Below are 12,395 nucleotides of genomic sequence, written 5' to 3' on the forward strand. Positions count from 1 at the left end.
GACACGCTGTGATCATTCTCGCTCATTTTTCTGAATAAAAGCCTGAAACTATGTCTAAAGACTGTTCACACCATGTGGAAGCCATAGGGAAAGGAATCTGGTTGATATCCCTTTAAATGGAGGGAAGGCATGCAATGGAACAGGGAGATTTGTTTCTCTTAGGCACTTCCTTGTTGGATTTTCCTCAGGTTTTCGCCTGCAATATCAGTTCTGTTATACTCACAGACAATATTTTGACAGTTTTGAAGTGTTTTCTATCCTAATCGGACAATTATATGCATATTCTAGATTCTGGGCCTGAGAAATAGGCAGTTTCATTTGGATACGTTTTTCATCCAAACATCAAAATACTGCCCCCTACACTCAACAGGTTTTTAACCAACAATGCAGTTTTAAGAAGAAAAAAAAGAAAAAAAGTAGGAGATAAGAATAACAAATAATTGAAGAGCAGCAGTAAATAACAATAGCGGGGCTAAGTACAGGGGGTACCGGTGTTGAGGTAATTGAGGTAATATGTACATGTAGGTAGAGTTATTAAAGTTACTATGCATAGATCACCAGCAAAGCACCCCCACACCATCACACCTCATCCTCCATGCTTCCCGGTGGGAACTACACATGAAGAGATAATCTACTCTGCATCTCACAAAGACACGACGGTTGGATCCAAAAATCTCAAATGTGGACTCATCAGAACAAAGGACAGATTTCCGCCAGTCTAATGACCATTGCTCGTATTTCTTGGACCAAGCAAGTCTCTTCTTATTATTGGTGTCCTTTAGTAGTGGTTTCTTTGCAGCAATTTGACCATGAAGGCCTGATTCATGCAGTCTCCTCTGAACAGTTGATGTTGAGACGTGTCTGTTAGTTGAACTCTGTGAGGCATTTATTTGGGCAGGAATTTCTGAGGCTGGTAACTCTAATGAACTTATCATCTGCAGCAGAGGTAACTCTGGGTCTTCCTTTCCTGAGACAGTCCTCATGAGAGCCAGTTTCATCATAGCGCTTTCAAAGTTCTTTAAATGTTCCACATTGACTGAACTTCATGTCTTAAAGTAATGATGGGCTGTTGTTTCTCTTTGCTTATTTGAGCTGTTTTTGCCATAATATGGACTTAGTCTTTTACCAAATAAGGCTATCTTCTGTCTTCCACCCCTACCTTGTCACAACACAACAGATTGGCTCAAATGCATTAAGAAGGAAAGATATTCCACAAATTAACTTTTAACAAGGCACACATGTTAATTGAAATGCATTCCAGGTGACTACTCTTCAAAGGGGGAGACACTCTATACCCAAACTGTTACAGACCTATATCTATCCTACCCTGCCTAAGGTCTTCAAAAGCCAAGTTAACAAACAGATCACCGACCATTTCGAATCCCACCGTACCTTCTCCGCTATGCAATCTGGCTTCCAAGCTGGTCATGGGTGCACCTCAGCCATTCTCAAGGTCCTAAACAATATCATAACCGCCATCGATATAAGACAATACTGTGCAGCCGTATTCATCGACCTGGCCAAGGCTTTCGACTCTGTCAATCACCACATTCTTATCGGTAGATTCAACAGCCTTGGTTTCTCAAATGACTGCCTCGCCTGGTTCACCAACTACTGGTTCACCAACTACCTGGTTCACCAACTACTCAGACAGAGTTCAGTGTGTCAAATCGGAGGACCTGTTGTCCGGACCTATTGCAGTCTCTATGAGGTACCACAGGGTTCAATTCGCGGGCCGACTCTTTTCTCTGTATACATCAATGATGTCGCTCTTGTTGCTGGTGATTCTCTGATCCACCTCTACACAGACGACACCATTCTGTATATGTCTGGTCCTTCTTTGGACACTGTTAACAAACCTCCAGACGAGCTTCAATGCCATACAACTCTCCTTCTGTGGCCTCCAACTGCTCTTGAATAAAAGTAGAACTAAATGCATGCTCTTCAACCAATTGCTGCCCGCACCTGCCCGCCCGTCTAGCATCACTACTCTGGATGCTTCTGACAACTACAAATACCTGGGTGTCTGGTTAGACTGTAAACTCTCCTTCTAGACTCATATTATGCATCTCCAATCCAAAATTACATCTAGAATCAGCTTCCTATTTTGCAACAAAGCATCCTTCACTCATGTTGCAAAACATACCCTCGTAAAACTGACTATCCTACCGATCATTGACTTTGGTGATGTCACCGAAGAATCTCAAGTATAAAATATATTTTGATTTGTTTAACACTTTTTGGGTTACTACATTTCAACTGTTCTGCCTTATTATTATTTGACCATGCTGGTCATTTATGGTCATTTATGAACATTTGAACATCTTGGTCATGTTCTGTTATAATCTCTACCCGGCACAGCCAGAAGAGGACTGGCCACCCCACATAGCCCGGTTCCTCTCTAGGTTTCTTCCTAGGTTTTGGCCTTTCTAGGGAGTTTTTCCTAGCCACCGTGCTTTTACACCTGCATTGTTTGCTGTTTGGGGTTTTAGGCTGGGTTTCTGTACAGCACTTTGAGATATCAGCTGATGTACGAAGGGCTATATAAATAAATTTGATTTGATTTGATTTGATTTGTTATTTCATAGTTTTGATGTCTTCACTATTATTCTACAGTGTAGAAAATTGTAAAAATAATAAAAACCCTGGAATGTGTAGGTGATTCCAAACTTTTGACTGGTACTGTAGATATGTGTTGTTATTACAGTGGAAGTCAAAACCAAAGCCAAGGAGGATGTGACCAGGCACATAGAGGCAGAGGGGACTGTAGATTAGAACACACTGTAGAATGATATTATATATTTGGATCAATTAGGAGCTAAACCAGATAGTGATTTGATCTGTCAGAGTGAAAAATGTGAGTATGTGCTTTTCAAATGGAACAGCAAGTCTCACAACCCCGTGAGTGCGACCCCACTTTACATTGGTGAACCCATCCATCTGTTACACCTACAGGGGGAGAAACATAGTACGCCATTCGGACGGGCCTTCTTTGAAATGCAACAGCAGCATCTAGTGACTGAATGAATAACTACATTATATTCAGGATCTCCTGCAAAGAGTATTTTTGCTAAGTATTTTTGTAACACACACCCGCACATACACGTACCTAATCATTTAATTCAGACTCCTATTGGCTATTTAAATTCAGCAGAATTTTTAATACTAAGGCAAATTAACAGAAAATGTATGACTTGGGTTGGCATTATGCGTTGAGGGTTAAGGGGCACCCCCAACATGATCAGTGAAAACAGAAATGATTACCAGACTTATTAAGAAAGTACTATTTATTAAAGGTTAATATCACGACAACATGCACAATACAAAGATTGGTGACATTGTCCTATCCTGAAGAACTCGTTTAAATAAATAGTTTGAAGAATACAGCCTTCAGTTGAAATGGTTAGTATATCAAAAGAAGATTACGAATGTGTAAAGACCACAGCACAACAATTGTCTTTTCTTGTATGCATTCACTCCCTCGCGTCACAGTTTGGGAAATGGAGCGAGGAAAACATAAAACCTCTGTTACAGGAGTCCGTAGCCTGGCTCCAGCTAATGTCAAATGTGAGATACAACTGGATTGCTTTGATAATTGTAAGTACCCCATCCTCCCATAAATTGTCAAATGTCATTAACATTTAAGAAACCATGTGGATGAGGGTCATTTTTCACCTATCAAGGCACAATGCCTTGTCTTCCTTCAAGGTTCTGATTAATCATGTCAGTAATGTTTGCATATGAACATATTTGAGATTTTTTTTCTCCAAATCCAGGGTCCAGATAGCTTCAAATAGTGTTTATGGCATATAGAAACCATCAACATAAACAGCTGAATACAAGCACTTAAAACCACCTAAGTGGTTCCTGGTCCTAGTCTAGTCAATTTGACCGTAAATCTGTTAGTATTGTAAATCTAGTCTTGTCAATGCCTGGACATGTCTGGACAATGCCTAGCTACTCTGATCTGTATGAGATCAAATCACACTCAAATGTTGTGTTTCCAGAATTCTCACTAAAAACATATATTGTTGTATTTGTTTAAACAATACACTACCACATAGGTTACATCATGACACAACAGCACTTTCAAACACAGTGCATCTGCGTGGCAAGATTTAAACAAGAAGAGAGCAATGATTACCACCTCTGTGTATAATTAACAGATGCACTAGAATAACTATCCTTCTCTGCAAACCTGACACGTTAGCTTTCTTTGGGGTAACGCCTTTGTTGATTCATTTTAGTAGAACATTTAAAGCATGGTCTGCAGAGTACGATTAGAGTGGGGAGTTCAGAAGTGGTGTAGCTAAACTCCTCTCTAGGGAGCAGAAAGACATTGTGGTTTCTTTTCAGTTACATCAGATAAACACATTTTTCTTTTGTGAGTAGCAGAGCCTAACTCCTGATCCCATGCAGGCGAGTAAAATGAGATTATGGTGTGTGTATGCACACTGCATGTAACAAAGGAAAATATCTAGCATTTCATCGGCCTACACTTTGAACACCAGCTGCTAAATACTCGATCTGGTGTATTTTTTTTGTGGTCAATGAAAAACAATATCAGGCAGTTAGTTCATTGTTGGGTTTCCTTTGCCTCCACCCTTCCTACAGTGGTGAAATCCCTTGCCCTCAGCACTCATAAAGGCACAAAGAGGCACCTCACGGGGAACTCTGGCTGGGGTAGGGGAGGAGTCACGTCAGGTGTACTGTCCATCATCCTGCCATATCTATACCGACAATTATTCACTGGGCTCGTCCATAATAATCACCAGTTGACAGGAGTACACCCGCCAGTGAATGCTCTAGTGGGGTTATGGGGGCACAGACCTGAAGGGAGAGGAGTTACCTCGGCCAGTAACCGGTCTTATCTGAGCACTAAGGGAGAACAGAGATAGTGTATCTTCTTCCCTCGTACTCGAGCCTGGATGGAATACTTCACTGATAAGACTGACTGCACTGAGGAATTAAATGTATTTTCAACTGATGAGAACTTGGTCCTCAACGCAACACCGGGTTTGCCTTGTAAACATCTTTGTTTATGTTATAGCTTCAAGAGTTCTTCCAGTAATTACAACATTTTCAAATTGGAAAATGTTGCCTAAGGAAATGTTGCTATTATTTGTCCTTTACACTAATGTGAATTGGCAAATTGATTGTAATGGTGATGACATCTTATACTCAAGGGAGAAAAGAAACAGTGCTTCCAAGTTTGCCGTTCCAGAAGAACTTCACAAGAATATTGAATACAAAACAAGAGCTGGATTAAACTAGAGGTAGCTACATTACAATGACATCCCTAAGAGTTGCATTACTACTTTGTAATCAAACAAGCTACCAATCTAGTTTACACCTGGTCCTGAATAGTTCCCTTAAGACAAAGCTTTCCTCCAGTTGATTAGCTTGTTTTGTTGCATGTGTACAATATATCAAAAGTACATTGTTTTACTAACAGAACAAAGCAAAAGAGTTCAGAGTAAGTCTGCAGATTTCAGATTAATACATTGTAGAGAAGGGGAAACTTCACATCACTGCAGTAAACCTATGTGCATTAACACTGCTCTAACTTATCTACTTCATTCAATACCCCACTTAAGGCCTCCGCTGTCTACTTTGCAGCCCCTTTGCTAGGCAGCTCAATTACCGGTGTTCAGTCAATAATTATGTATGTTGAAGAAGCCCACACTGGTTGGGGACTCCTTGACTGTGACAGTGACAAGGTTGGCAGTGACGTCAGTAACAAACACATGCTCGATCAGGCTGTCAGTGGGCTTCCAGTCCTGGCCGGTCTGGACTGAGATGGACAAGTCCTGACTGTTACTTGGGTAGGGAGAATCCTGGTCAGAGTCTGAGGTGCTCTCCTCACCGGTGCTCATCTCACTCAGGAGGACCTTGGCCTGCTTGCCACTGTCTTTGGAGGCAGATCTCTCCCGCTTGCCCAGGATGTCTCTGGCCTCTGCGGAGGGGTTCTGGACAATGCTTTTCTCAACCCTCCCTTGTGCCCTTGTTGTAGTCAGCCTCTCAGGCCTCTCTGCCGTGAAACCCACTTCACTGGTCTCCTCAGCTTTGACCTTATCAACTCCAGGATGGTTCTTTCTGGGCAGCTGTCCACCAGGCGTGGCAGGACTCTGTACAGGATTTTGCTCTTGACCATACTGACCAACTGTGTTTTTCCGTGCTGGGTTGGCGGTGCTTCGCAGGTTGGACACTGGCGCGGTGCCATTGCCTGGAGTACAGTTGCCCTGTGTTGATTTGTTCACACTCTGCAGGTTTAGTGCCTGAAGGCTTGCAGCTTGGTTGGCAGTGCCTTTAGGAGTGGAGAAGGGGGAAGCAGGTTTGTTATTGGGTACCTGCTGCAGTGGTGTTTGCCCAGGGGCATCTGGCTTCTTCTGCCCATTGTGGGAACCCAGCTGTGGCTGAAAAGCTCCTTGTGGGTTGCCATTACTGGTTGAGAGTTTCGAGTTATGCAAATTCAACACTGCTACTCCAGATTTGCTTGCAGTCGTTTTTAAGTCCAAAGCTGCTCCACTGTCCACATCAGAGACTGACAGTTTGAAGTCAGATGCTTGACTCTTGCTCTGGTTGGATCTCTGGTTGAAAGAGAGAGAAGCTGAGGTATTTGACCGGCCAGAGGCTGCAGTGTTCATGGAGTTTTTAGTAGTCCCACCCTGGGCCAGGGAACATCTGCCCTGGACACCCAGAGGGCCTCTGCTGTTCAACCCCATGAAGGTGAAGCTGGCTGGGTGAAAGGGTTTCTTGATTCCACCTCGGAGGTCTGCAGGGGAGTCTTTGGCAACTGTCTTTATGATCTTGCGCTGGCCCTTGTTCTGTTGAATGGCCTTCATTTCTGCAGGCAGTGTTTTCCTGCCTCGCTTCTTCCTCTGGGGCTCCGGCTTGGCCACAACAATCTGTGCTTTCTTCTGAGGGACAGGGTGGAGCTCCCGTGTTCTGGGACCCGGCTTTGCCTTTCTATCATTGTTATCATCGTCGTCATCCGATGAGGAGGAAGAGGAAGATGATGACGAGGATGAGCCAGACGAAGATGACGATGATGAAGAACTGCTTGACTTTGACACTTCAGACACAGTTTCCTGAAATGAGGAAGAGAGAAGTCATATTACATTATATTTATTACATTTTGGTTGAAAAAGTACAGCTCCCGCTCAGCCCAGTCAAAACTGTTCGCTGCTCTGGCCCCCCAATGGTGGAACAAACTCCCTCACGACGCCAGGACAGCGGAGTCAATCACCACCTTCCGGAGACACCTGAAACCCCACCTCTTTAAGGAATACCTAGGATAGGATAAGTATTCCCTCCCCCCCCCCCTTTAAGATTTAGATGCACTATTGTAAAGTGACTGTTCCACTGGATGTCATAAGGTGAATGCACCAATTTGCAAGTCACTCTGGATAAGAGCGTCTGCTAAATGACTTAAATGTAATGTAAATGAAAGCATACCACAACTTTTCGAGGTCTCCCCCTCGGCCTTTTCCCTCTCTTGCAGATCAGAATTTCCTTTTCTTGTTCACTGTAAAAACAAAATATAGGAAACAGTCTTCAGCAGTAGTTATGGTAGAAGTAGCGCAGGAGTCAAGGATACAGACAAGCACTGTTGAGTGTTTTGGAGACCATCTGAGGAGACGGTATTCTATCACTAAACAACATTCATAAGCAGTAGTTATGGTAGAAGTAGCGCAGGAGTCAAGGATACAGACCGAGCACTGTTGAATGTTTTGGAAAACATCGGAGGAGAGGGTATTCTATCACTAAACATATACACTGTGATCCAAGACTTGTAGCCTTCTTCTTGACAGAGACATATGGACTGTGTGTTCATGGCGAGACAGAATTTTTTACAAGTAACATCTCGTGAAGCATTGTCTGGTCTTGCAACGCCCAATGCTGGGCAAAAACAAATCAGGGGTTGCAATACAAATCCCCAGATGCTCATCTGAAAACATTAGATATGCTTTCACTTTTGGAAATTCGGTTCCTGTTTTTGCTCCACCCCGTCATTTCCTGCTGTATATGCGTTTAAATCATTGTTATCCTTCTACAAATGTATGTTTGCAAAGGAAAGTATACATTTGAAATGAAATATTTTTCCTGCTTCAGTTTTAAGATTAACTGGCACTTATGACTCCTTTTATTTTACAAATGCATTATTTTATCCCTTACCAATACAAAATAATGTATTTTTATATCAAATGTATTTTGAACAGAACGACCATCAAATAAAACTTGAAGGGCTGGGAAAACCTAAACTCATATCGATGTGTTCACAGCCTGAAAACACAGATTGTATGCCGATCTGTGGGCTCCACATTGGCTTGAATGGGGCACTATTAACCCCTGCTGGAGCATTTCAGAGGGCATTGTTTGGATATAGTGGATAGCTCACTCAGTGAGTTCCTGGGCAAATAGAAACTCACCTCTTGTTAAATGCAGCCAATAATCTTGGGTCAAGGATGTTCGCTTGGGGCTCCCAGCTATTGTGCCTGAAGCAAAAGGAAAATATGTCCATCAAAATACTCAAATCACTTCAAATGTCCACATTGCAGTACTTCTTGGTAAAAGTTGATGATACAAGTTAGTCAATGCACTGATTGGACCATAGTGTACCACTAATGAAATGTAGGCCTAGTGTAACCTAACCTAAGTGACTGTGTAGAGATAAGAGGCCTGGTGTAACCTAACATAGTGATTAGAGAAAGGAGGCCTAGTGTAACAGTGTAGAGATGAGAGGCATATGCAAAGAGCTGTGAGTGGGAGGCTTAACTACATAGCAAAGGGGGAAGATAAGGAGAGAAGTTTATTTAAAGCCAAGTGTGTAGGATCTGCCACCTTCACAGGAATCAGAGAATCTCAAGAGGGCCAATATTGAGTTAATGTAGAAAAAGATTGCGAATTGGCATGCACATTATAATTTCCACCAGCCACGTCTTACTTGGTCAGTTATTTACTTGTTGTGATATAAACAAGTCGATGGCGCTTGCAGAATCCGACAGCAAATGTGAGGATTTGGGTTAAGAACGGGGTGTGAGTGACAGGCAGAATGCCCATTGATGATGGGATTAATAGCAACAATGAAACAGAAGGGACAAGGGAAAGGGCAACTGTGACAAGGACGCGCTGGCAGCTGGAGCGCCCCTAAAGGGGGGAAAAGACTGATTTACGAAAATTCTACGTAATACTACCGAGTCACGTTAGGCAATAAATAAACTATATCACATACATTTAAACAACTAATCACAAAAATTAGGCAAGTGTACCAACTGGACACTGTAGTTTGTGGGATGTGTGAGAGACTCGGCATACGTTTCCCAACACAAACTTCTACCAACTCCTGCTTGTAATTTATTTATCAATAAAGCTAGATTGATAAACCATTAACTTGAGCTCCAGTAAGCGAATGATCAAATAGGAGGTTATATAGCCTAGTTTGTGTGGCCTAATTACTGATAAAATGTCAAATAGACAAACCAGCAGATATTGAATACGAGAAACCAAAACGATCTGTTTGTTTTGCATAACTAACTAGGTTCATTTCCAAACCTTAAAACCAACAACAATAATAATAATAATAGTAGTAGTAGTAGTAGCAGCAGCAGCAGCAGGAGGTAAGCGTAAAACCACAATTTCTCGTTTTCACGTGCAGCATGTTTTCGAGCAAATTTAGGGAATGTATGAATCCTTTACTACAACAGTGAAGCAAAAAGCGACACGTTGTTGTTGTTTTCATTGTTTGAGGCTGCACTCGCAGCTGCAGCACCACTTGTACTTACTTGGATGACCATCCCCTCCACTTTACAAGAAACTCTAACTTCCCCTGCGAAAATAGAGAAGGGAAATGTTACTAAACTGTGGGCAGAAAATATTTAGGTTATGAGAAAATTCTATTTTACAACATCTAACCTTTCTTAGTCGTTTGTTCAGGATGCATTCAGCGTCGAAAACCTGTTCTCCTACGGCGCTCAATTCCTCCATGTTCGCTGTTGCCTACTCTAGTATTTTATGAAAAGAATGGAAAAGAGGGCGGAAAGAAAACGGAATTTTCGAAGCTTGTCCCTTGGCAGTTACCGTCCCTGTTAACATCACACCTCGACGTGTGACCAATCAAATCGTTTTCACATAATGTGGTCAAAAATTGTCTATTATATTGACAAGATAATCAAGTGACCGCTCAAGCAATGGAACTACATGTCCTCAAAGATGGAAGGCAGGAGGGAGGAGGCCAGATCAGGTGAGAACATTCTAGCCAATGAAAGGACAGATTCGTGTCTAAACAACGATATAAAATCGTTTTTTTGTTTCCGAAATGCCGCGTGCGTCCACATATATCAGCGAATTTCTAACATAACCATTATGAAACTTATAACAGATCAAATAAGCCTCATGTAACAAATGAACAATTACATTTTTTGTTGACCAAATTGGACACTTTCTTTGACCTCCATGCAAAAATGCCTCACTTCGTGGCCTGTTTCGTGGACAGATTTTGAGCGGAGTAAACTCTCTCCCTCGCCTCTTCCTCTCTGTTGTGGTTTATTGAGCACCACAGTGGCAGCGTCATAATACCCATAAAACCTAGCGGTCCAACAGGGAAATGGTTCCAATAATCTTTCCACCATTCATTTTTCCCATAATGGATTTTAGAAACACTTAAAAATAAGGGCTGTACTCTGTGTAGGCTTATCATGGCGTGACATTTTGATAACCATATAAACCTCTCGGGCAAGGTGACTTTTATAAATATATTCGGCTCCATTTACGCTCAGATTCGAAAATGCTAATTAGCATCATGCACTACCACATGCAAACTCCTTTATGTCATCTCTAGCTGATACCTTGTCTAACAGAAGTTTAGCCAATTTATTCATTACTACATTTAGCCAACATTAGATAGTTAATCCAGAGATTCTTACCTTTACCCTGATACGACAGTCTCGTCCAGATCATCATGGCATTTGTAGCCAATTATCATTTCATTTTTGGGGGGTAAATACAGGCGAATATATTGATAAAAGTCACCTTGTCCAAGAAAGATTTACATGGTTATCAAAATGTCACGCCAGGGTAAGCCTACACAAAACACAGCCCTTATTTTAAGTGTTACTAAAAACCCCTATGGGAAAAATGAATGGTGGAAAAATGATTGGACCCATTTCCCTGTTTGACTGCTAGGTTTTATGGGTATAATGACTCATACTGTGGTACTCTATTGAATATTTCCCGGGAAATATGTTACTGAAAGCCTTGTATGAAAAATAAAACAGTTGCTTATTCCCCCCCTAACCAATATCTTTTCTATTATTTAAAATGGAAGGCCTTTAGTCAAGCCTGTTACTTTATTATAATTGTATTACTCTTCTGGTAATGTTCACTAGCAAAATGATGACCTGTAATGATAGTTTGTCATAATTTACATTATAATTTAAAAAGTTAAAATGGAGATTTATGTCATTTCATATTAACTTAGATAATTATCTTGTCACGTGTTGTATTTTCACATGTTGTTTTAAACAATTAGTAATCACCATGTTAAATCCAGTTGATATGTCATCAAATGACAATACATATAAAATATATCCGTAAGGTCATGTCAAGAAATACAGTACTGTGCAAAAGTTTTAGGTAGGTGTAAATAAATGCTGTAAAGTAAGAATCCTTTCAAAAGTAGACATGTTAATAGATCATATTTATCAATTAACAAAATGCAAAGTGAGTGAACGGAAGAAAAATCTAAATCTAATCCATATTTGGTGTGACCACCCTTTGCCTTCAAAACAGCATCAATTCTTCTAGGTACACTTGCACAAAGTCAGAGATTTTGTAGACATATAGTCAGGTGTATGATTAAACAATTATACCAAACAGGTGCTAATGACCATCAATTCAATATGTAGGTTGAAACAAAATCATTAACTGAAACAGAAACAGCTGTGTAGGAGGAATACAACTCTGGGAGGAACAGCCATGTTCACCTAACCAGGTGAGGTTGCTGAAGACAGTTTACTGTTAAAAGTCATACACCATGGCAAGACTGAGCACAGCAACAAGACACAAGGTATTTATACTACATCAGCAAGGTCTCTCCCAGGCAGACAGGGGTTTTCAGATGTGCTGTCCAAGCTCTTTTGAAGAACACAAAGAAACGGGCAACGTTGAGGACTGTAGATGCAGTGGTTGGCCAAGGAAACTTACTGCAGCAGATGAAAGACACATCATGCTTACTTCCCTTCACAATCGGAAGATGTCCAGCAGCGCCATCAGCTCAGAATTGGCAGAAAAGTGGGACCCTAGTGCACCCACCTACTGTCTGGTCAGAAGTGGCCTTCATGGAAGACTAGCAGCCAAAAAGCCATTCCTCCGATGTGGAAACAAGGGCAAGTGAC

The 12,395-nt window shown here is 41.5% G+C and overlaps 1 protein-coding gene across 1 annotated transcript; it reads right to left on the bottom strand.

Moving 5' to 3' along the window:
• Positions 1 to 3,275: 3,275 nt before the first annotated feature.
• Positions 3,276 to 10,703, bottom strand: LOC124000400 (chromobox protein homolog 2-like). Its single transcript, XM_046306722.1, has 5 exons — positions 9,916 to 10,703; positions 9,786 to 9,829; positions 8,433 to 8,498; positions 7,459 to 7,528; positions 3,276 to 7,091 (listed from the first exon to the last, which is right to left on the bottom strand). Exons 1-5 carry the CDS (start codon positions 9,985 to 9,987, stop codon positions 5,655 to 5,657), a joined length of 1,689 nt encoding a protein of 562 aa, XP_046162678.1. The 5' UTR covers positions 9,988 to 10,703; the 3' UTR covers positions 3,276 to 5,654.
• Positions 10,704 to 12,395: the final 1,692 nt, after the last annotated feature.

Source organism: Oncorhynchus gorbuscha, linkage group LG16 (assembly GCF_021184085.1).
Source record: "Oncorhynchus gorbuscha isolate QuinsamMale2020 ecotype Even-year linkage group LG16, OgorEven_v1.0, whole genome shotgun sequence".
NCBI lineage: Eukaryota > Metazoa > Chordata > Actinopteri > Salmoniformes > Salmonidae > Oncorhynchus > Oncorhynchus gorbuscha.

What these genes read in the sequence shown, in the direction of transcription:
- LOC124000400 (XM_046306722.1), bottom strand. Translation starts at nt 9,987, where the DNA reads ATGGAGGAATTGAGCGCCGTAGGAGAACAGGTTTTCGACGCTGAATGC. An exon ending in TGGAGGGGATGGTCATCCAA is followed by an intron (nt 8,499 to 9,785) that starts GTAAGTACAAGT and finishes CTTTTGCTTCAG; the next exon opens with GCACAATAGCTGGGAGCCCC. An exon ending in TTGGCTGCATTTAACAAGAG is followed by an intron (nt 7,529 to 8,432) that starts GTGAGTTTCTAT and finishes TTGTTTTTACAG; the next exon opens with TGAACAAGAAAAGGAAATTC.